The 23,313-nt window shown below is 42.6% G+C and overlaps 2 protein-coding genes across 3 annotated transcripts in view; both read left to right on the forward strand.

Annotated features, from left to right (window-relative positions):
- The first annotated feature begins 485 nt into the window (after positions 1 to 485).
- Positions 486 to 4,460, forward strand: LOC121713248 (matrix metalloproteinase-19-like). The gene is made up of 9 exons (XM_042097748.1): positions 486 to 566; positions 844 to 935; positions 1,230 to 1,360; positions 1,872 to 2,084; positions 2,940 to 3,185; positions 3,330 to 3,425; positions 3,561 to 3,725; positions 3,877 to 4,004; positions 4,096 to 4,460. Exons 1-9 carry the CDS (start codon positions 486 to 488, stop codon positions 4,330 to 4,332), a joined length of 1,389 nt encoding a protein of 462 aa, XP_041953682.1. The 3' UTR covers positions 4,333 to 4,460.
- A 490-nt stretch (positions 4,461 to 4,950) lies between these two features.
- Positions 4,951 to 23,313, forward strand: part of chchd6a (coiled-coil-helix-coiled-coil-helix domain containing 6a) — a 66,120-nt gene continuing 47,757 nt past the window's right edge. For both annotated transcript variants that reach the window (XM_042099217.1, XM_042099218.1), the window contains exons 1-4: positions 4,951 to 5,187; positions 7,363 to 7,453; positions 7,547 to 7,676; positions 8,239 to 8,383. In XM_042099217.1, coding sequence (XP_041955151.1) covers positions 5,101 to 5,187; positions 7,363 to 7,453; positions 7,547 to 7,676; positions 8,239 to 8,383 — 453 coding nt within the window. In that variant the 5' untranslated portion in view covers positions 4,951 to 5,100. The remainder of the gene's footprint in view (positions 5,188 to 7,362; positions 7,454 to 7,546; positions 7,677 to 8,238; positions 8,384 to 23,313) is intronic.

The following is a 23,313-nucleotide window of genomic DNA, read 5'->3' on the forward strand; positions in this document are numbered from 1 at the left end:
TTTGTATATAATTCTGCAAGGTGTTGTAGCGGTTTGGATTTATAAAGCCTGTTACTGATACAAACAGCTCACATTTACAGATGCATTTCCATTCCGTCATGGTCGTAACAGTGGACCAGGACACTGTGAGTGGGCTTTCACAGATGGGCTGTTAAACCTCCCAGCCTCCCATCACTCCTCTCTCATGGGTACTGCTGTGGTTGAGGTCGGAGCCCACTCCTTGGTGGCATCAGCCGATATAAAAGCAACCCAGGGCCAGAGAGGAAAACAAGGCGTCTGGAATTCACTCACTCAGGAGAGACACAAAGGCAGTTTTATATTTGGAATAACCCAGACACGCCACAGACTAGTCTTGTCAGAAGCAACAATACGCTGGTTATGAAATAACTGTATGTCTCCAAAACGTGCAGTTGAGCAGTGAGGAGCTTAGGTGACGACCATTAGGACGTAGTTTGTGTCCGGAGCTTTTTATCTTCACAAAAAGAATGGAGTCGCCACTGATGGTGCTGATGCTGACGATGACCCTGACCTCAGCTGTGGAGCTCGGTGTCCTGAGAGAAGCTATGGTGAGTGAGCTGCTCAAAATCCTTTCCATGCACTCTCACGCTACAGCTGGTTACTATGGTTACACCCTGTGCTAACACACAGAGCTTTTGTGTACCTGTGCTAACACACAGAGCTCTTGTGTACCTGTACGAAAAACATGTGACTTCTAACACATGTATTTGTCTTAATAATTTGTAGGATACTATACAGCCTATAATTATTTTGTCTTATTTGGCACTTCTCAAAATTCTAATTCTCTTTCTCTGTCTCTCATTCTTTATTTGTTTCTTTCTCTAGGCTTATCTAAAGCAATATGGATATCTCCACACAACACTTTTGAACTCCGAATCAACCAGGCAGCAGCTGGAGGAGCTGAGTGAATCTTTGAGGTGACTTACACTGACATTTTGTAAAAAGGAAAAAGTGTGTGCACATCCAAAACTTGTCAGGCGTCAGACAAACAATTCTTTAAAAAGAAAGTAAAGTCTGCACACTGTGGCTCCACAAAATATTTCTTTTATATCCTCTTTAAAAGGGCAGTGTTTCGATCCCCAGGATCTTCTACAGGCAACTGACACTCACATGCAAAACCAACGATTAACTCATTCCTTGACAATCCTGAAAATGGCAAGCATACATATCACTGACTGTGGATATTGAGATTTCAAATCTTGGTCTAATAGGACTTTTCAAAGGGTCACTGAGCTGCCAATCACAGGCAGATTGGATCAGGCTACTCTGGCAATGATGCGGCAGCCCCGCTGTGGTGTACAGGACGCTTTCAACAACAGGACCCTTAAATATCGCCTTTTGGGTAAGAAAACCTGTGCAGCTGCTCCCAGCATTGGCAAGAGTTGGAAATAAATACATGGAAATAAAGTGCAGTTTTTAAAGAAAACTATAGAATTCAGTTTTGTTTCTCACTGATGAGTGTCTACTACATTGTATTACAATGACAACCATATTGCACTACTAAGCCTTCTTGAATGTAAACTTAATGTTACAGAACCAGTTTACAGTGCTCTGGAAATAATCATTAGGAAATCATGACACATTTAACACAGGTTTCAAAGAACTTAAGTCAACAGTATGTTGAATGTGTCTGATTGAACGTATGAATATGAAATAACAACCAATTGGGCCATTTTTCACTCAGTTTCCCTCAACGCAGCCTAAACTCAATCTTTGCAATGCACTTGCATTTCCCTGCATTCATTATCTATGTGATTATGGTAATAATTATAAATCAATGAAAACACTGTATAATTACATTATAAGTAATTATGGTGATAATTCTTCATTTTAAACCACACGTAATTCAATAGGCCACTGGAAGAAGAAGAGGCTTACCTATCGAATCTACAACTACGCACCCAACATGAGCGGAGCCAAAACCCGCGCTGCCATCCAGAGGGCCTTCCGCTACTGGAGCGATGTCTCACCGCTGACGTTTCAGGAAGTGACACAAGGACCGGCAGACATTAAAATCTCCTTCCACAAGAGGGTCAGCACATGCCCAGTACCCTTTGATGGACCAGGTGAGAAACAAAGACTCCTGTAAGCTGAGCTGTGTCCTCTTGAGCCTGACTTCTCCATGACGTCTACATTGAACTTTTTTCGATATGTAATTAAATGCCTAGATTTGTGTGTGTGATGTGTTTTTTTATGGTGAATTTAAAGGAGAATTCCGGTGTGATATTGACCTAAAGTGTATTGAAACATGATACCGAGTGTGAACGTATGTCTCATAGCCCATCTCGGCTTGTCCCCTGCACTCCAAAATCTGGCGCTAGTTAGCCGATGCTACCAACAGCTTTTTCAATAGTGGTGCTTCGGCATCGGGCTAGCCATGCAAATAAATCACTGTTTTACACCCATTTACGAGGCTCAATGTATCTCCACACTTCATTGGTAGACTTCCGAGGGCCCTGACATTTAAAACGAGACATTGAGAACTTTAAAAAAGCACTGGTAGTTTACTTACAAGACGGTTTATACAGACAGTATCTTCACGAAGTTTAGCGTTTGCAGCCATCTTGAATTGAGTCACGATAAGTCGAGCAACGAGTAAGAATGAACAGGTATGATAAGGGATCAGATTCCAAAAATAATTCAGTGGAAATGCATGGATTCCAGTTGCTGCTACTGGAAGAAACTGGAATCCAGTTCAATTTCAATTTCAATTTCTATTCAATTTCAATTTCAATTTAATTGTAAGAGACAGTGTGCAAATAAAACATAAATGTAACCATTTGATGCATTGCACCAGAGTTAGCCTTGGGCTAATTTACATATGTGGTCCCACAGGAAGCACAAATACAAATACAACATTTTAAAAAACATCGCTCAATAAGTAAAAAATTAGGGGTTTGTGTTTGTCATGTGTCATGTAGGAGGTGTCCTGGCACATGCCGATGCTCCAGAGTCAGGGCTGGTACACTTTGACGTGTCAGAGCACTGGACTGAGGGGACATCGCGTGGTGCTAACCTCCGCATTGTGGCAGCTCATGAGATAGGCCATGCCCTTGGGCTCGGTCATTCTCAGCACCTCAGAGCTCTCATGGCACCTGTGTACACTGGCTACAAGGAGGACTTTAAGCTGCATCCTGATGACGTTCTTGGCATCCAAGTTCTATATGGTCAGTTAACTTCCTTAAGATGAGCCGTGTTATTTGATATCCAGTACTCATAATAATATCATAATAATAATGTAATAATATGTAATGTAATGTAATAGTAATGATAGAGGTATGTGAAGGTTAACCAACTACCCCACATCTCAGGTAAACCCAACTCGAATCCAAGAGAGCCTTCCCCATCTAAGCCAGCCTCCAGCTCTCCCAACCCCTGCAAGGCTGCTCTAGATGCCATCATGCTAGGTTTGCTGTTTCTCTCCTGTCCACTATTAAGCCACAAACGTCTTTACTGTGTCTCTGCATGAGGCAGTCATTTCAGTTAATGTAAGTTTTATTCAGCTTGTCTGACAGTCTGACTTTCTCTGGTTCTTGGAACAGGGCCTTATGGTAAAACATATGCGTTCAGTGGACAGCATGTGTGGACAGTTACTGACACTGGTTACACTGCACCCATTCGCATCAGTTCTCTGTGGAAAGACCTACCTGGAGATCTCTCTGCAGCCGTTCATTCTTCCAGGACCAACAAATCTTACTTCCTAAAAGGTAATCTACCTTGATGTGCCAATATTTCTGGTAGCCTCTGTAACCCTGCTTTAAATCTACTGAGAACCACTGAGCATTTTCATTTGGTATGTAGCCTACATTAGTTCATATCAGCAGCCTGTAACAGAATGCAACCCTTTCTGTTACCCAGGAGGAAAAGTCTGGAGGTACACAGGGTTCCGGCTTGACAGAGGGTTTCCTAGACAACTGACTGGCATTCCCTCTGATGTTGATTGTGCTTTCTACCTCAACATAAATAAGAGACTGGTGTTTATTAAGGTGATTATGTTCTTTTTCTATAACATTTGATAGTTTCCCATTGATGAAAAGGTGTGGAATGAGTAGCCATACATATATTTCTGCTTTACAGGGATCAGAGTACTGGCAGTGGGATGAGTTTGGGTCTGTTGACCTCAAGTCGTACCCCAAGGCTCTGTCACATCTTGTCAAAGGCCTTCCTTCCCATCCCGATGCTGGCCTCACCTGGACTAATGGTCACATGTACGTGTTCAAGGAGGATAAGTACTGGCGTGTGAACCCTCGGCTCACCATAGACAAGGGCTATCCTCTGAGCAAAAAAGAGCGCTGGATGAGGTGTTCCAACTAAGTGTCAAGAAGCCAAGGGATTTCAGAAGTACACAAACTTACAAACAAAACACAGAGAAATGGCCAATGTTTGTTGCTCTTTCCTCTTCCAGACAGTGCTGTCCATCAAAAAAGAAAAAAAAAAAAAGATTTGTAGACATCAACAATAAACTATTGCATACGCTGCTCTGGTTTGTAACCATTTACATAAGCTGTTGTCTTTAAATAATTTTGGTCATACACCACTGACAGTAAGGAAAAACATGTAAAGGCTTATTAAACAGAAATAAGATTAAAAAAAAAGACTGAAAATAAGATTAGTGCTACATTGTATAGGCCCTACACACAAAAAAAAAAACGATTGAGATAATGTAAAATTATGACTTTGCTGCTCAAGGAGCTGAATTCAGGGAAACAACCTCATGTTTGTTATTGTAATGTATTTTTTTATATTTTTGTTATTGTTAACTTGTTGTTATGTGAACATTTTCACCTGTAGGCTAGCCTAGGTTCAGTGAGAGGGGACTTAAAATGCAACACTACAATTCCCATGATTCTCTATTGTAGCCTCCTACACAACCCTACAATATCCATTTTCATTGGATCTTGACAATCAGATTCACCAATGCTGTAACAGGATATTAGCCTGAATCTGACAAGCCGTGTCGAGACCAAGCTGTCAACGCAGAAGCTGTGTGTTATCACTAGTAAATCAAACAATACTACACTTCAGTGTCTCCCTTAAACATATCCTGCACCGAGGCGTCATTTCTGTCTGTTAACATAGTGGATGATGGGATCTGCAGAGAGTACAACACGGAAAGTGTCTTTCGGCCTGGATGATGGGGACACGGTCCGAATTTTGCGAGGAGTGAAGGTAACGTTTTGGATCTGAAGCTAACATTAGGCATCACGTTAACATTAGCTGTCTATGGTACAGAGTTTTTAGAAGTAATGTGAACGATAACAGAAATATTATTTTGTGTTCAGTGGGTTAAAGATATTCTTACCAGTGTAGACGCAGGGGTTGACCTAAAATGAACTGGGCGAGGTTTAACGTAACCAGCAGCCACGCCAACATCATTCATCACTCATGGAAATCATGAGGAATAGACTATCTACGCTACTGTGGTTAGCTAGTTAGCTGTTTTGGTTGGTGGTGGTCCTCAGTGCGTCTTTTCGCTATGCGTTCTGGGTATTTGGACATTAGATTGTTGTCTATTTTGAGGGTTGAATTCGTTATCACAAATTAGCTAACTGACAAAGTGTTTAGTTTTACGTAAAATATATTTGACATAACAAAACGTTCATTTGAATATTGACACAGGCCTGCTTCCAAGTCGAATACGGACCTAAAGTTGCCGACTGGCAAGTCTTGCAAATAACCTGCAATTAGGGAGGGAGAAACTGACTTTATTATGGGGGTCTAAGCAGTAAGCAGAGACTGTAGGCTTATAGCATAAACACTTTTCTAACGATAGCCGCCAGTTTGGGAAAAATAGTCTGGTCTCTGGTTCTGGCGAACATCACGTATTCTTATTAAAAATCAGTTAAGAGGACATCAAGGAAATTTGCGCTGTCATCAGTGGATAGGACAAGCGATAATGACCTTGAACACATTCTTGCAAATGAGATTCTTTGAGTCGTCTTGCTCTCGGAAGCCCGCCAAGTTAGATTAGGCATACCGTAGGCCTAGTTTTAAAGACTAGAAAGGCAACCACATATATTTTGGACTATAACGACTCAATACATTCTGTTAAACTAGAGTATGTTACCACGTACACCATCCTCAAATGACAGTCACGTTTATCCTCATAATCTCCTTGTCCGCTGGCCTTATGCCGATTGTCTGAGGTCGAACGTGTCATTAGGCCTACGGGAGATCTGTAGTGTAGTTGTGTACACTACTAAATCTTAGTACATTAATTTTAAACATTAGTTATAAGTAGTTTCTGAAATCCTGGTGAGGCACCACTTAATGCAAAGTAGGAAACCTATCCTATCTGCATATCTTTCCCCCATATTTTTTATTTTTTTTTAATCTAGGACTTGGACTTTGGAATTAAAACACATTGAAATGTATATCACTCATTATTGTCAAAGAACACTTTTAGATTAAGTAGCCTAATCCAATACTGACCTCTACAGGTCCAATAGTATATATAAAAGTATAAGTATATATACTTTTTTGATCCCGTGAGGGAAATTTGGTCTCTGCATTTATCCCAATCCGTGAATTAGTGAAACACACACAGCACACAGTGTACACACAGTGAGGTGAAGCACACACTAATCCCGGCGCAGTGAGCTGCCTGCATCAACAGCGGCACTCGGGGAGCCTTTGAAGGTTTTCGAATATCTTACTAGCAACTAGATTTTACTAGCTTACTAGATGCCTTGATGATGTTAGGTGCCTTGCTCAAGGGCACTTCAGCCGTGCCTACTGGTCGGGGTTCGAACCGGCAACTCTCCAGTTACAGGTCCGAAGTGCTAACCAGTAGGCCACGGCTGCCCCAAATGCTCAATAGCACCAGGTATGTTTAGAAATGAATCATGTTGTTTGTCTATTTTAAAGCTGCAGTTGGCAAGTCTGACAGATTGAGGGGACTTAGCCAAAATGTTGAATGTTTACAACACTCATGCCCCTCCCCCACTACCACTGAGCACCCTCTCATCGAGCTCGTCAGTGCGGACCAGACTGCACCAGACTGTGACTGACAGTCAGATATCACACAGTCCTGCTCTGATTGGATCAGAAGAACCGGGAGCTGTGGATTTTTGCAAAACGAATAAAAGGCTCTAGGTGGAGGTAGAAGTGCCGGTTTTTTTTCTAAAAATGCTGTTCTCAAAAAAGTCTCAAAAAAGTCTTGCCAACTGCAGCTTTAAATTGTCATAGATTATCTTAATTATTTCATTCTTGTCATGATGTATGGTCCAGTTTCCAATGTCTGAGGGTTAAACAAGTGAACATTATCTCACAAAATGTGTCATGTTTGAGACCTGTGTAGCTGAGGTAGCATGAATGTGTTCTTTTTCCTCTCTCTTTTTTAAGCTCTCAGAGGATGTTCTCCAAAGAATGAGGGGTGCTAATGAATTTTCCAAATCTCAGACCAAAACCACTCTTGGCAACAAAGAGAACACAGGTGAGACACTGTAACTATTACAGTCTTGATAAGTAGAGCCTTTCTCTGATGCCATTTGCACAAAAGTATAACTCTGCTCATTTTCCACGGCAGAGCCACATCTTCAGTCATCCTCTCAACAACAGTCACAGTCACAGCCACAGCCACAACCTCAACCACAGCCCCAGCCCCAGGCAACCAGTGGGTCCACAGCAGCAGACGTGAGCGAGGAGCTGAAGAGAAGGTACTGTGGGCTGGAGGGGGGCTGAGAGTGGGCCGGCAGCTCAGGTGGTGTCTGCGGTCTGGGCTTTTCCAGTGACACAAATGTTCGGACCATAATAATAATAATAATAAAATTGACAAATGGAGTGCAGATGCACGGCCATGGCCTTTGAATCTTCGTTGGCTTTTCACTGACTGGATGTACCAGTACATTACATGTAGAAATAACTCATTTTGTTTGTCATCTTAATAAAAAAAATTAATTTTTAAAAAAAATTTAATTTAAAAAAATAATTTTGATGGCAGGTTAAATAGTTTTTTTTTATGCAGATTAAACATTGGCCATGCGGTGGTCCTCAGTGAAGGTGTGTTGTTAGTGATGCCAGAGGCACAACATGACAAAAACATCAACGACACATCAGAGTTAACACTGATTGTGGCCCACAGTTCATCTGCACGGTTCATTTCTTTTGCATGATTATTGAGCTGGGCTAGCACATCATTCTGAGTTTGGCCAGTGTGTGCTGACCGTAGTGGACAGTAGAGACGTAAGCTGGCTCTGATTATGTGCATGCATTGGTCAGGTACGAGCGTCAGCAGAGCATCATCCAGGAGGAGCTGGCCCGTATCGCCCGTCGAGAGAGGGAGGCCAGCCGCCAGGACCTGAGTCGAGCAATGCAGCGCGAGAGAGCGCAGACCAGACAGGAGGCGGACAAAGCCCAGTCGCTGGTCAGTCTCTCTCTCTCTCTCTCTCTCTCTCTCTCTCTCTCTCTCTCTCTCTCTCTCTCTCTCTCTCTCTCTCTCTCTCTCTCTCTCTCTTCTCTCACACACACACACACACACACACACACACACTCTTTCTATAGCTGATGTTTTTAGTAAGGTCCCACCTTTGAAGGTTTTCGAATATCTTACTAGCAACTAGATTTTACTAGCTTACTAGATTTTAAAAAACATATTTCTATGTTTTTAAAACACACAATGCTCTGGCCATTAAATAGCCTTAGTTGCGGAAATAATTTAAGTTGCCTTAAATTAAACAAACACACACACACACAAATCAACACACACACACACAAATCAACACACAAATCAACACACACACACACAAATCAACACACACACACACACACACACACACACAAATCAACACACACACACACACACACACACACACACACACACACACACACACACACAATCATTTTATAACTCTTGTTTGCTATCCACTTCTCACTGGTGCTTCAGTCACGGTGACCCCTTCTGTCATCACCTCAAGGTGGGCTTCAGCTGAAACTGCTTCCCCATTTCTGTTGCAACTACGCTTCACTTCGCCTGCTCAGATTAGCATCTCTCACTGGCACTAATCTTACACAGTATATTATGGCAGACAGTTGTTATTCTAGCAGCCACTGCGTAGCTCAGCTACCTTAGAAGAAAGTGCTGTGGCTGGTTACAGAGCGATTCTGAATGAACAGGTTTCAGTCTCATGTTCTATTGTTTTATCTGACTACACTTCTCAGTCTTTCATATAGTTTTAAACCTACAGTGTTGTTCTTGCCAAAGTGACTTTACTTGATTTGGCTGTTATAAGGTGTACACTTAAAGGAACCATATGTAAGATTGTGGCCAAAACTGGTACTGCAATCACTTTCAAATTACTGTAGAGCAGTGTATCCCTTCCCCCTCCCCCCTGACTCGAGGTTGCCAACCCAGATGCCGAAACACTACTAACTTTGTGATTAGTAGATAAGTAGAGGGTGGTGCATCAGGCCAAAACACAACATGACATGACAAAACACAACATCAACATCAGTTGAGGGCTGCAACTTCACTTTTTAAATTACAATATCTTGGCCGGACTACTGTTGTCAGTGATATAAGTATTTGAAATGAACATGATTTCTTAATGTCTAGTGACATATCAGGGCCATTTTATGATTAATTGAAATACATTTCTTACATACGGTTCCTTTAAGAAAGGCAGTTATGGTTTGATTTGAGCATATGATGTTATCTCTATGCACTGTATTTTGTCACATTGAGCTCCAGGTTGTTGTAGGAGCAACAAGGTCAGTCACAAAGCTTGTCTCAGGGACCAAGCTTTTTGGTTTAAACGCACATGTTTTGCATCGTCTTGGCCGATCATCCAAACGAATCCTGTAAGCGCACTGCCCGAAACCGCACTTTTTTGAAACCTGGTCCCAGACGCTTTTTGGTTTAAACGCACATGTTTTGCATCGTCTTGGCCGATCGTCCAAACGAATCCTGTAAGCGCACTGCCCGAAACCGCACTTTTTTGAAACCTGGTCCCAGGGTGGAAAAATTCGAAACCGTAGCCCTTGCGAGTTCGTTTGGACGGCGAAACCGCATCCTTGCGTATCAATGATGTCATTGCCACACCTCAGCTGCCTTGGACTTGACATGTATTGCCTAACAATACTAGTTCTTCTTATAGGCTACATGACATTACCTACAATTACACTCAGTAGGATAAATATCACAACTGGTGCTGCGTAGCGCCAATAGCTTATCATGTCTTGGTGGACTGAACAGTATTTTTCCTATGTGTTTTCTTGATGCATTCTAGCTATTTTCAGTGACTGACGCGAGATAACTAGTCAGAAGTTATTAGGGAAGTGGTGTAAGTTTAAATTAATTTGTGCGTAGTGCCGGTGTCATTCATTTATTTTACATGTCTTACAACATAAATAAATGCATTCATAGTCTAGTGAAGTCAAACAATCACTACACAGCAGGAACATAGGCACACAGTCTTAAAGCCTGTGTTGCAGGTTAACCACCACTGTTGATTAATGGGTACATAAAGCACTCGATATATGTATATCATTTTTAAAAATGTCTCCAAATGGTGTTAAATGCCAGTTTTTGTTGTTTTTAGCATTAGCGGGTTTTTTGTACGCAATTCGGTGATGACGTCACTTTGGGGACTACTTGATCTGCGCTTTATTCATTTCAATGCATTTCAATGGACATCGCGCTTACACTTTCTACATAAAGTTTGTATATTTACACTTCGAATTTCGTCACAGCATTTATATCACAGCTACCCTATGATCTACCAATGGTAATAACGGTGCCTGATATCAATTTAGTAATTTTTCTGAATTTCGGGAGGTCTCGTTTTGGAGGGTATGTTTTACATGCATTCCTATGGGAAACGGTCGCGGTTACACTTTCAACATAAAGTTTGTATATTTACACTTCGAGTTTATTCACAGCATTTATATCACAGCTACCCTATGGTCTAACAAAGATAACAATGTCTTCCGATTTTAGTTTAATGCAATTTTCTGAATTTGAGAGGCCTCGTTATATAGGCTACATAATGCACCTATTCAGTTCAATGTATTATGCTTATAACATTACTTTTTTTGTTACTGTCAGTGAACAGCACCGAATGAAAGTCAACATTTTCTTTATATCTAGTGATGGTGATCATGTCGTTAGTTCAGATAAGTAGGCTACCGGGCAAACTTAGTCAGAAGATCAGAATATGAAGCATCATGATAGCTAGCTGGGCTAACTTTTTAGTCCCACCTGTGAGTCACCCCAGTTACTTAGCTTCTAGCCGCCGCCGATTAGGCTGGTCGTGTCTTCAGCATGAATATTTTCGATAACTACTGCTCGTGATTGATTGCCATTGACATCGTCAGGGTACGGCTTACCAAAGAGGGAGATAATATGGGCAAGTCGCAGTTTTGCAGGTGCTTGTGTGGGCTGTGCCGTCCCGATGGAAACTGGTGGAGAGCTGCAGTAACTAGGGAAGCGAGTGCATTTTGGCCGCTGGTCGAGGAGCTCCCCTGTGACCAGCATATTACATGATCTATCTACCTATCTATCTACCTGTCTATATACATATCTAGGCTATCTATAGCCTATCTATTTATCTATAATCTGCGCTATCTACTGCTGAACAATCCCTTACTCGTCTCTCTTTACTCCTCTCTCATTACTCTCAAGGGTCTCAAGGTGGGCTTTGGTCTGTAGTCTCCCCAAGGTGACGTAATGCAATGCATTGTGGGGGAAAGGAGAATCACTTCAAACGCTGTGAAATAGTACCTGCTTTTTCGTATTATATTCCGTTTTGTGATACCCAACAACATCAAATACAATGGATAACAGTTTAAATGTTTATTATCAACAAGCAAATTGTGCAAATTCGTTGGAAAATGAACCCTGCAACACGGCCTTTAAATGATATTTCTCTTTGCATGCCACTTCAGAACACTAGGGGGAGACAAAGAACTTCTGTGCATGTTAATATCATCCTCCCAACTTGTTAATGCAAAGGCTTAATGAGTTGCTTTATGTATTCAGCATGACTATATGCTGTCCATCATACACAGGATTCATTCATGCTAGTCCATGTCCATGGGTGCCACAGGAGATTTGATGACAAACATACAAGCATGCTGTTTCATATGCAGCAGACACAGAGGAACTTAATAAGTTTAAAAATTAATAAATGGCAGTCTTATCTTTTTTTAATTAAATAGTTTTAACGGGTGCCTTAAAATCAGGCCCTTCAGGCAGGCAAGGTCATTGTCAAGTGAAGCCCTCAAGATGGAAATTGCATTCTAACTGTTCTGATGGACACAAAATTGCTTCTTTGAGCCACCATCCTCTCCCTTTGCCCCTCTTCACCCCTCAGGGACAGCCTTATCTTCTCTGGAGGAGTGGCCGACTGCACCCAGAGTTACCCAGGGGTATTACGAAACATGGACACACGCAAACACACACACACACGAATGCACATACGTGCACATGTGTGTGTGCACACACATACACACACAAGTATGTGTCCAGACGGTGGTCTTATCTGTCTGAAGACATATGTTTGTATTAATAGAAATTTCCAGAGAAAATGTGACTAATTGCAATGCTCAGGTGGTAATTAGCACGTCCGTGCACTCTGTCTCTGTCCCTCTTCCTCCTCTCGTCATTAGTTCCTGCTGCCTTAGCGGGCTGAGGCCTTGTCATTCTCTGCCTCAGTATGTCATTTCATGAGTGGGCACACTCATAAGTCAAATACTAAACCACAGGTAGAGTTTAATCAAGGGCAAGAGTATAAACAATAGCTAATAAACATGAATATGCTCCCTACCACTCAGACCCTGCGCTAACACAAACCTGGTCCTTATCCACCTTTAGAATCCGCTGCTGTAAAAGTGAGAGCAGGGAGGGCATAGTTTATTTAGCCCGTTTTACACACTGTGTCATTCCAGAGACTCATTCCGGTGAGCGATATTGGCTGAGTCTGAAAAGCAAACAAGATTTAAGATGGATGGTGGGGGTGCATGTCATTCTCCAAATGAGAATGACTCCGACAAATGTTTGCTCTGTACTGTTGCTTTGGCAGCTGTGAGTGCGTTTGCATGTGAGCGGTAAAGGAACGGAATTGAGATCAGAGAGCTGTGACTGATTACCTCCACCAAGGAGGTTATGTTTTCATTGCGGCTTGTTTGTCGGTCTGTCAGTGTGTCAGAGGGAAAATGCAAAAACTACCTGCCTGTTTTTCATCAAACTTGGTGGAGGGTTGTTGCATGGGTCAAGGAGGACCCATTGCATCCGGAGTGGACCCAAATCTCAGGGCGGAACTCTTTTTCATGAACTATTTTTCACTTTCATTAAAACGGCAAAAATGGGGCCCTTGGCAATAGTATCACTGTATTATTGTAATTATTTCTTATTAAACAAGAAATCCTTAGACAAAGCCATCTCTGAGAAATTGCATTTAGAAAGACGAGAAACACTGAACTGAACTCTACCCATAGATGTATATGTTTGTGAAGTCTGAAGTGAAGTGAAGTCTCTTTTCAGTTTTGTGGTACATTGCTGTTTTAGAAGTGAAGTTGTGGCATGAGAGTGGCCTCGTCTCCCCATTCTCCTCCATTAGGACCCCACCTGTGTCCTTATGAGCCACCAGTGCACATCATGTGACTATATGGCCTATTTCCGCTATATTTATCAAAATATGAAAATACTGGTGAAAAGGCTGTTAAGGCAGTCACAATGCAGCCCTTTGAATCCAGGTCTGCAAAGCGTTCTGCAAATGGACTGGCTGGCCCCTCTCCCCTACCCACGAGAGATAGCTTTCTTCTCCCGCTAAACTCTCTCCCTCCCTCTCTTTCCTTTCGCTCCATCTTTCTCTCGTGCCTCCTCTCTTCCCTATCTCCTCTGGCCCCTCTGAATGCTCATTGTTAGAGGCTGGTCTTCGGCAGATAAATTTCAGAGAGTGAGAGGAGCGGGAATAAAGAGGAGAGAGATAGAGGGAGAAAGGGACCAAGGGGATTTCCCCCCCCCCCATCCCCCCCCCCCCCTTCCCTTTCCCTTTAAAATGCATTAATGCCATTTTGCAGGCTGTCGGCAGCAATAGGTGATAAGTCACATTTGCATATGGCACTTACCCCCCCCCCCCCCCCCCCTCCACCACCACCACCACCCCCACCCCCCGCCCCCAGTCGCACTCCTCCGCCCATCTCCTGCTGTGTAATTATAACGCTCTTTTCATTAACGCGCTTTCAGCCTTGGAAACGGAGGCCAAGGCCATTCATGGATCTTTGTGCTCGCCGATGCGTTCTCAGATATTCCACATCTGCTGCAGACTGTGTGAAATGCTGTGCCTTTAGTGTGCATATCTCTGGCAGGTACTCTGTGTTCATGGAAGAAACAATAAGGGATGACATGTTAGAGTGTTGTTATGGACCCTTTCAAGAGAAAGCATCATAGTTGGCCCCACAAGACTTCCTTTTTAACATTCCATATGTTATCTTAATGCAGAGGAAGTAGATTGGGGCCCAGATAGAACGTTCAAGCATTGTTTTTGTTTTTATTGATGAAAGGGTCTATACATGTGAGATATCTGTGGCAGAAAAAAAGAGTAGAAGTCGTACCTAATCACGCCACAGCTATCATGGCATTTTGGGAATGTTTTTTCTTAAACATTCTTAGCATTCTGATTTTTCTTGCATCACAGGTGAATTGAGCCTCTTGAAATAAGAGCTTCAAGTGGCCTGCAATTCCTCTTTCTTTCACTAGATGGCAGAAAGAGATCTGATGTGATTAAGCTTGTTGTACATTTGTGATTGGCTCCTGCTATCTTGTCCTGTGATCATGGTGTGCATCCTTGCTTTAGGAGCTGTCAACAAATGTCATAATGGTAGAGAACAAAATGCACTTCATTTGCAAGTCCATCCTCCTAGGGCTAAGGCAAGGAGAGAAAGTGAGTGAGGGAGAGGGGTTGAGTGAGACACATACGTTGAGCGAACTCAAAACAGGAAAGCTGCTGTTAACACTCTTTTTCATCAATGGGGAACATTCCAAGAAACAAATGGCCTCTATCAGAATCAGAATTGATCAGCTTTATTGGCCAGGTTTGCGTACACAAACCAGGACTCCACGTGACTCCGGCTAATCTTTGCTCATATGTGTAGGAACACGTTACAGAACATGAGGTGTACACAAAGGTACACACTGCATACCTGGGACACTCTCTCTCTCTCACAGTCCTCATCTCCTCGCTCCTTGCCCAAAGTAATCTCACTGGCACACATTTGGTGCTCCTGGGGTGGCGGTGGTCTTATTGAGGATCCCAGCAGCTGTGTGCTGTGCTACTGGAGATGCCCCGATCTGGACCGATGCCCTCAGCCTGAAGAGACGTGTGCCACAGCGCTTTATCAGACCTGGCAAGGATCCACGGCTGATCCGCCCTCATCCGGTGAGAGAGCACTTTGGTTGGGTTTGGGAGAAAGCCCTATTAACCATTGTGCCAGTCGAGCTTTTCACACCTTGCAAGCATTAAATTAGTTGTTTGTCTCTGTGCAGTTTGTGTTTATGTGCCATGGCTTTTCTTTAATGGGAATTCACAGGTGATTTTGCAGGCAGTGGCCGAGAGCTTACGGTCTCTCAAGCTGCATGTGGACACAAGCTGAGCTGTAGATGATGGCTTCACTTTTGTTTGTCCTCAGGTCACTTAGCCACGTCATTTCCTCTCCTTAATGATCTGGGCAATTTACATCACTTAATTGTTTCATTGGTTTCCTCTTATGAAGCCTGTGAAATGTAGGTTTAGGTATTTTGGTCAGCCTAGGTTGTGGATGTAGCTGGAGTGATTTCTTTCTTTCTTTGCTTCAGAGTCTCTGTAGACAAGGGTACGCATGGACGCTTGCACGTATCAGGCGCACCTTTCATAGCCTCCCTCAGCCCACTGAACCCCTTTAGTCCCTCAAAACAAACTCACTCATCTTCAATGGCTTTCTGGATTTGGACTTTAACCGTGTTTTCATCTCCCGTGGAAGACTGTGTGTTTTCCTCGCCTCCATTTAATGGGAACTCACTCAGGGGGATCAGGCTGATCTCACCTTACCTTTCCACCTTCCTTCAGCCCTCTCTCTCCACTTTATCAAAGCGAGCCGGCGAGAGTAATCCAGGCCGGCCTGGAGTGAGCTGCAGCCTGGTGATAACTGGGCCCTATCACTAAATGTAATCTCAGAGCTGACATCTTTCTGCATGTAAAGCCATTAAGGCTCAGCTCGCTGCGCTCACATCGGGCCCAAGAGCCTGTAATTGCCAGACAGTTGACTGCAAGCTGGGTGGAGGGGAGATTCCTATCCCCTGGGAGCTCGATGCTGGAATCTCTGCCATCTTTGATCCAACCTGATGCAGGTAGAAGGGGAGATGAGAGCAATTTAGAAGCCAAATTAAGGATGTTTTGGTTGCTATCTCCTGTTTATCTTCAAGCTTGGGGCGCTTGTCTTGTTTGTTCTCTGTGAGTTTTTAGAACAATAGAGAAACCTTTAGTTTAAGTGTGTTTTCTTTTGCCAAGGACTTACTTGAATGGAGCTTGCATGTTTTAGATCGATTAAAATTCTGCTGTTTGAGTTCTGCAGATGCTGGAACGTTTGGCTTCTTTTTCTGCAACTTAGTGCTGAAACATTGTGGTGTTCTGGTTGTGTCTTCCCTCTCATATGAGCAAAGCATTGTACTCTCTGGCTTAAAAACATTCAAATGAAACCCACAGTAAACTGCTACTTTGTGGGTGCTCAGCATGGTAGCATTCTTCATTTTGAAGAGTCAGAACAGCTGGTTACAAAAGCAAGCTTTTTTCTGTCTTTTCAACCTGACTAAATTGTCATTTGGATTTGGGTATTGATTGTGTGCAGTTTCATTCTAATTGAAGTATTATTAACGGAATATCAGGCAGTAGGTGAGTAGGGCATGACCCTGGAAACTGACTTTCAGAGTTTCCCTTATGTCCTGTTCATTCCAAACACAAAGAGCAGGTCACTTAAGCTGCAGTATATGTGGAGCTTTGTCAAATGGAGGTCCGACCCTTCGGGTGCATCAAATATGATGCTAACATGCTGACATTACGCGGTCATATGTGTGAACGGCAGAATCTCTGCATGTTCTTTGCTTCGTTCAGACATGAGATCTTTTACATAATGTCTAGAAATACTAGGATGGAAGTAGTGTAACAGCGGGCTAAGTTCGGAATTCCAAATGGCTGGTTATGTTATTCAGATATACGCCCCAACCGCTTGACATCCACAGAACATGTGGACTTACACGCAGCTCTGAAAGTCTTGTTGTCGATACTGCATCATTACCATTGCTAATGTTTTCTTAGATAGACAGATAGATACTTTATTGATCCCCAGGGGAAATTCAAGACAGTCAATGCATAAAGTAAAATGATGCAAACTACATTACAAAGAGACGTTATTGTTACTGTTTGTGCATCCTGAGTTGTCAAGAGAAGATTGGGTATAATAATACATTGAGTATTATTGAGATACTCATTCTAGGGCAACAAATCATTTCAGTCACTGTAGTGTAGACTTTATTTGTATGGTTAATCTGAGATATTTATATGTTTAAGGTCATTTGTAGAAAATGTGTACTGTTACGCCCCACTCTTGGGTAGCCCTATTGGGGTGAACAACAACCTACCACTGACCCAAATGAAAATGCAGTGCCCGTTCAAACATGCCATTCCTGTAGAAAACACATATAGCCCAATTACATGACTGCAGGTATGCCTGCTTTAAAAATAGGATGATAGGGAAAAACATCATTCCTGCTAAGCATTCAATAATGAATATTGAATATTATATTATAATATATTAACCTATAATTAATGTGCAGTAAGCAGAATTTAGATTTACAGATCAAAATGACATAAGCCTAACATCTATATGTTTATTGTTCAGCTTATTGAATAACTTCCTGATAGAGAAGACAAATCATTTTGTGGAATGATGCATCATCGTATGAAATTTGCAACGATGTAACTCAACAGTCTCTGGTAGCCTATAAGTGACATCACACTCTGTCTGCCACTCGTTGTCTGTTGCTGATTGAAATGATATAAGCCTAAAGCTTTGATGTAAGGCTATATGTTTAGCCTATTGAATAACTTAATGATATAGAAGACAAAACATTTTGTAGAAAGATGCATCATCATATGAGATTTGCAACAATGTGACTCAAAAACTTTGGTAGCATAAGTGACATGTTGCTCTGTCTGCCACTTGTTGTCTAGCTGTGTGGCATTCGGAAACATCCTTAAATTCGGGACCATTAGCCTATCGCTCATTTCAATTTGGGACCTTGCAGTCAGAATTGTTGTTGGTTTATTCAAAGGCTAAAGTCCGTGGGCTATTCAAAGTGTCAGTTTATTACACATAATTTTGAATAGCCACTGCATACCTGTGTTTGTTGCCGTGTTGTTGCAAAATCCACGGAATCGTTTTATGCAAGCAAACTGCATACATGGAGTCTTTATTGTTGATGTCAGACATGATAATCATCCAAACATCTTGCATCTTGACCCCTGATTTAAACAAACAGACGCACAGACGTTCCTGTAATTTGTAGATAGATAACTCCATTAGAATGTAGCAGTCCCCTCACCAGAAGCCTCTCACAGCAACAGGAATCTGGCTCCTCTAACTGGTGCTTGGCCACCTGCCCAAGCTCACCTCGTCAGGCAATCACACGCATCACACCTGTGGCAGAGGCAGAGCGAACAGGTGGGGAAAAGGGACAAACAGTACTGGGAACTCAACACTGGGAACTCAACACTGGGAACTCAACACTGGGAACTCAACACCGGGAACGCGTACAGCTGTAACAGTACTGGGAACTCAACACTGGGAACTCAACACCATACAGCTGTAACAGTACTGGGAACTCAACACTGGGAACTCAACACTGGGAACTCAACACCGGGAACGCGTACAGCTGTAACAGTACTGGGAACTCAACACCATACAGCTGTAACAGTACTGGGAACTCAACACTGGGAACTCAACACCGGGAACGCATACAGCTGTAACAGTACTGGGAACTCAACACCATACAGCTGTAACACTACTGGGAACTCAACACTGGGAACTCAACACTGGGAACTCAACACCGGGAACACATACTGGGAACTCAACACTGGGAACTCAACACCGGGAACAAATACTGGGAACTCAACACCGGGAACACGTACAGCTGTAACAGTACTGGGAACTCAACACCATACAGCTGTAACAGCATTGGGAACTCAACACCGGTAACACAACACCATACAGCTGTAACAGTACTAGGAACTCAACACCGGGAACACAACACCATACAGCTGTAACAGTACTGGGAACTCAACACCGGGAACACAACACCATACAGCTCTAACAGTATTGGGAACTCAACACCGGGAACACAACACCATACAGCTGTAACAGTACTGGGAACTCAACACCGGGAACACATACAGCTGTCACAGTCAGCATTTAGAATTAGGTAGGGCAAATAAGCTGCTACTGGAAGAAACTGGAATCCATGCATTTCCACTGAATTATTTTTGGAATCTGATCCCTTATCATACCTGTTCATTCTTACTCGTTGCTCGACTTATCGTGACTAAATTCAAGATGGCTGCAAACGTTAAACTTCGTGAAGATACTGTCTGTATAAATCGTCTTGTAAGTAAACTACCAGTGCTTTTTCAAAGGTCTCAATGTCTCGTTTTAAATGTCAGGGCCCTCGGAAGTCTACCAATGAAGTGTGGAGATACATTGAGCCTCGTAAATGGGTGTAAAACAGTGATTTATTTGCATGGCTAGCCCGATGCCGAAGCACCACTATTGGAAAAAGCTGTTGGTAGCATCGGCTAACTAGCGCCAGATTTTGGAGTGCAGGGGACAAGCCGAGATGGGCTATGAGACATACGTTCACACTCGGTATCATGTTTCAATACACTTTAGGTCAATATCACACTGGAATTCTCCTTTAATTCATCTATTAGTTGCATGTATCATTTGCTCTGAGAAGCCAATCTGTCAGGTTTGCAATTGATGTTTGCCGCAACTGTTGGGTTTAAATGACGCCATGACTTCCGGGTCAATAGGAAGTGACCTGGAGTTTGAGTAATTCATTTATTAGCTGTCAGTATATCTTGTGGATTTGCCAGATGTGAGCTTGAACCATATGAATAATATTCTGCAATATTCTAACTGTATAGATATTAATTTTGGCTGTTTTAAGCTTTTATTCTCTACTCACCTGAGCACAGGGGTGTATTGTCGAATAGTGATTTGTTTAAAGGTCGCTTTGTATAATTTGACAGTTTTTGACTCTAATGTCAATTTATTTTATTTAATTGAAAGTATTTTCTTTCTTTAATTTTGTTAATTTTTATATTTAATTGGGGTGAATAAAAAAAAAATCCAATCTTTTCAACCTCATCTCCGACTTCTGAGTGTTTACACCTGCTCACTTCTCCTCCACATCTTGCCCTCAACTTTCTTATTGCTTGCTGATGCCCTCGGAGTTCCCTGGTTTTTATCTTCTTTGTCTGGAGACGACGCTGTTTATGATACATTTAATCTGTCTTGTCAGAAAGTGTTTTGTATTCATTGGGGACGGAGCATCATTTTAGTTCACTTCATCTACCGCGTGGTTTTACATGGGAATACTTATATCTCTATCTCTAATATCTCTGTAACAAGTCAGTATAGAGCCATTTTGAAACCTGCACGTCTACATTAAATGTTGTGAAACTACAGCTCTACAGTCGTAAGCTTTACATGGCCAAGTTGGCGCTTTTCTTTGTTGCTCTTGCCAAAACTTCTTAACCCCAAAGTGTGTAAAGCTCAGGTGAGTATACGCCAGTATTTACGTATGATTTACTCTTATAACTTGTGATTTCATTAAGTTTCCCCTGGTTTATCATTGCTTGTTATAAGTATTAGATTTGATTTCTAAATATAGTTTGACAATATGGCTAAGTGTGAGGTTTGTGTACACATTAAAGGTTTAACTAAGTTTGTTAAAAAAGCATTATTACACGGCTCTTCAGAGTGCTGCAGAAAGTTCCATTCACATGAAAGGCCCGAACGTTGGGAAGGCCCAATGTTAAATCTACATAAATCACCGGCAAAGTATATAATCACCGCTGTCAATGGCAACGGGTTGATTAACGTCTTTCATATCCCTCTGCAAGAATTCCGTTCGCTTATTGCAATGGAATTTCATTGAAAGGGAAAGTAAACTAGTAAGACGTTGCCATGCAACACCTGAAACTGTCAAGTTCTGTGTGGCGAACTATTTATTTTGTCAGCGGAAGACACGAAACGGTAGCAAAATCATTTTTAAAGATTAATTGTGTTAGGTTTCTTTTCTCGTTTTGGCAAGTAGCCGGTTCGTTGCCATGGCGCCGCCGCGTTCGGACGCCTTTTTGGTTGCTCCGCCTAATTTGTGCTTATATTTACTCTTTTACCTTTTATTATCCCCTAATTTTTTGCACTTTTCCACTGCACTGATTACGTATGATGGCGTTACACTTAGAAACATCGGAAATTAATTGCCTTTTTTGTTTCGGGATGTTTTAATCGACGTTTCTACCTGGCCGACTAAGATTCTCCGAGATGCATCAGGGAACCATGGAGACGCATCTCGGCGCAGAAGGAAAAAACACCGAGGAAAACGAGCCGGGGCCCGTAACAGATTGAGGAATAGAGCTCATAGGCCTCCACTGCCTAGCATTCTCCTAGCCAATGTCCAGTCTCTTGTGAACAAGATGGATGAACTAAGAGCGAGGATACAGTTTCACAGAGACATCAGGGACTGTAACATTCTATGCTTTACTGAAACATGGCTAACTGAACTTGTACTGGACTGTGCCATCACTCCGGTGGAGTTTTTCTCTGCTGCTCGCTCTGACAGGACTGAGGAATCTGGAAAATCGAAAGGTGACGGTGTTTGCATCATGACGAACAGCAAGTGGTGTGATCCTAGAAATGTCACCGTTCTCTCAAAGTCCTGCTCGCCTCATCTAGAACATCTAGCGATCGTCTGTCGACCCTTCTACCTGCCCCGTGAGTTTACTTCGGTAATATTCAACGCTGTCTACATTCCTCCACAAGCCAACACAGATGCTGCGGTTTCAGAATTGCAAGAAGTGTTAAATAGACAACAACACACGCACCCTGAAGCTGCGCTTATTGTGGCCGGTGATTTCAATCAAGTACATCTGAACCGGTCCATGCCTGAATTTATTCAACACATTCACTTCCCTACACGTGGTGACAACACACTGGATCACTGCTACACACAGTTCAAGAACAGTTACAAAGCGAAGTCTCTACCAGCTTTCGGAAAATCAGATCATGCCGCTGTTTTCCTGCTGCCTATGTACAATCAGAGAAGTCGGACGGACCCCCCAGTGACGAAGGAGGTCAAGCGCTGGACTGACCAATCGGAAGCCAGGCTACAGGACGCCCTTAGCAACGTTGACTGGGAGATGTTCAAGACAAACTCTGCTGACATCAATGAGTTTACGGAAGTATCATTGAGTTACATCAATATGCTAACTGATTCCATCATCCCAACTGTAAAGATCCGAAGCTTCCCTAACCAGAAGCCATGGGTGGATAGAGAAGTGAGAACGGCATTAAAGACACGCACCATGACTTATAATGCTGGGCTTATTTCAGGGGATATGACTGATTACAAAGCAGCATCTTATAGTTTACGTAGAGCTATTAAAGATGCTAAGCGGCGCTATAGAGACAGAGTTGAAGCTGATTTCTTGGAGGGTGATCCAGCACGAGTGTGGAAAGGACTCCGAACCATCACTGGCTTTGAAAGAAAGTCCCCTCCTATGATGAATGTGAGTAAAGCCCTCCCTGATGAACTTAATGCTTTTTATGCTCGCTTTGACATGAAAAACACAGACTATCTTGCACTAGCTGCAGCATGTGAAGCAAATGAGGATGCACCTTTCTGTGTCTCTGAGGTCGATGTGAGCAATGCCTTTAGGAGGGTTAATTGTAGAAAAGCTGCTGGACCGGATGGAATTTCTAACAGGGTTTTGAAATCCTCCGCTGCTCAGTTAGCTCCTGTGTTCACTTATGTCTTTAACACATCATTGGCTCAAGAGACAGTTCCTACTTGCCTCAAGCAGTCTGTTATTGTTCCAGTACCGAAAAACAAAAAGTCCATCATGTCTGAATGACTACCGCCCAGTAGCCCTGATGTCTACAGTGATGAAGTGTTTTGAGAAGCTTGTGAAAAACATTATCTGCTCATCCCTCCCTGCCTCCTTCGACCCCCTCCAATTTGCTTACAGAGCCAACAGGTCTACA

This window comes from Alosa sapidissima, chromosome 7 (genome assembly GCF_018492685.1).
Source record: "Alosa sapidissima isolate fAloSap1 chromosome 7, fAloSap1.pri, whole genome shotgun sequence".
Taxonomy (NCBI): Eukaryota; Metazoa; Chordata; class Actinopteri; order Clupeiformes; family Clupeidae; genus Alosa; species Alosa sapidissima.

What these genes read in the sequence shown, in the direction of transcription:
- LOC121713248 (XM_042097748.1), top strand. Translation starts at nt 486, where the DNA reads ATGGAGTCGCCACTGATGGTGCTGATGCTGACGATGACCCTGACCTCA. An exon ending in GTGTCCTGAGAGAAGCTATG is followed by an intron (nt 567 to 843) that starts GTGAGTGAGCTG and finishes TTCTTTCTCTAG; the next exon opens with GCTTATCTAAAGCAATATGG. An exon ending in CAAATCTTACTTCCTAAAAG is followed by an intron (nt 3,726 to 3,876) that starts GTAATCTACCTT and finishes TCTGTTACCCAG; the next exon opens with GAGGAAAAGTCTGGAGGTAC.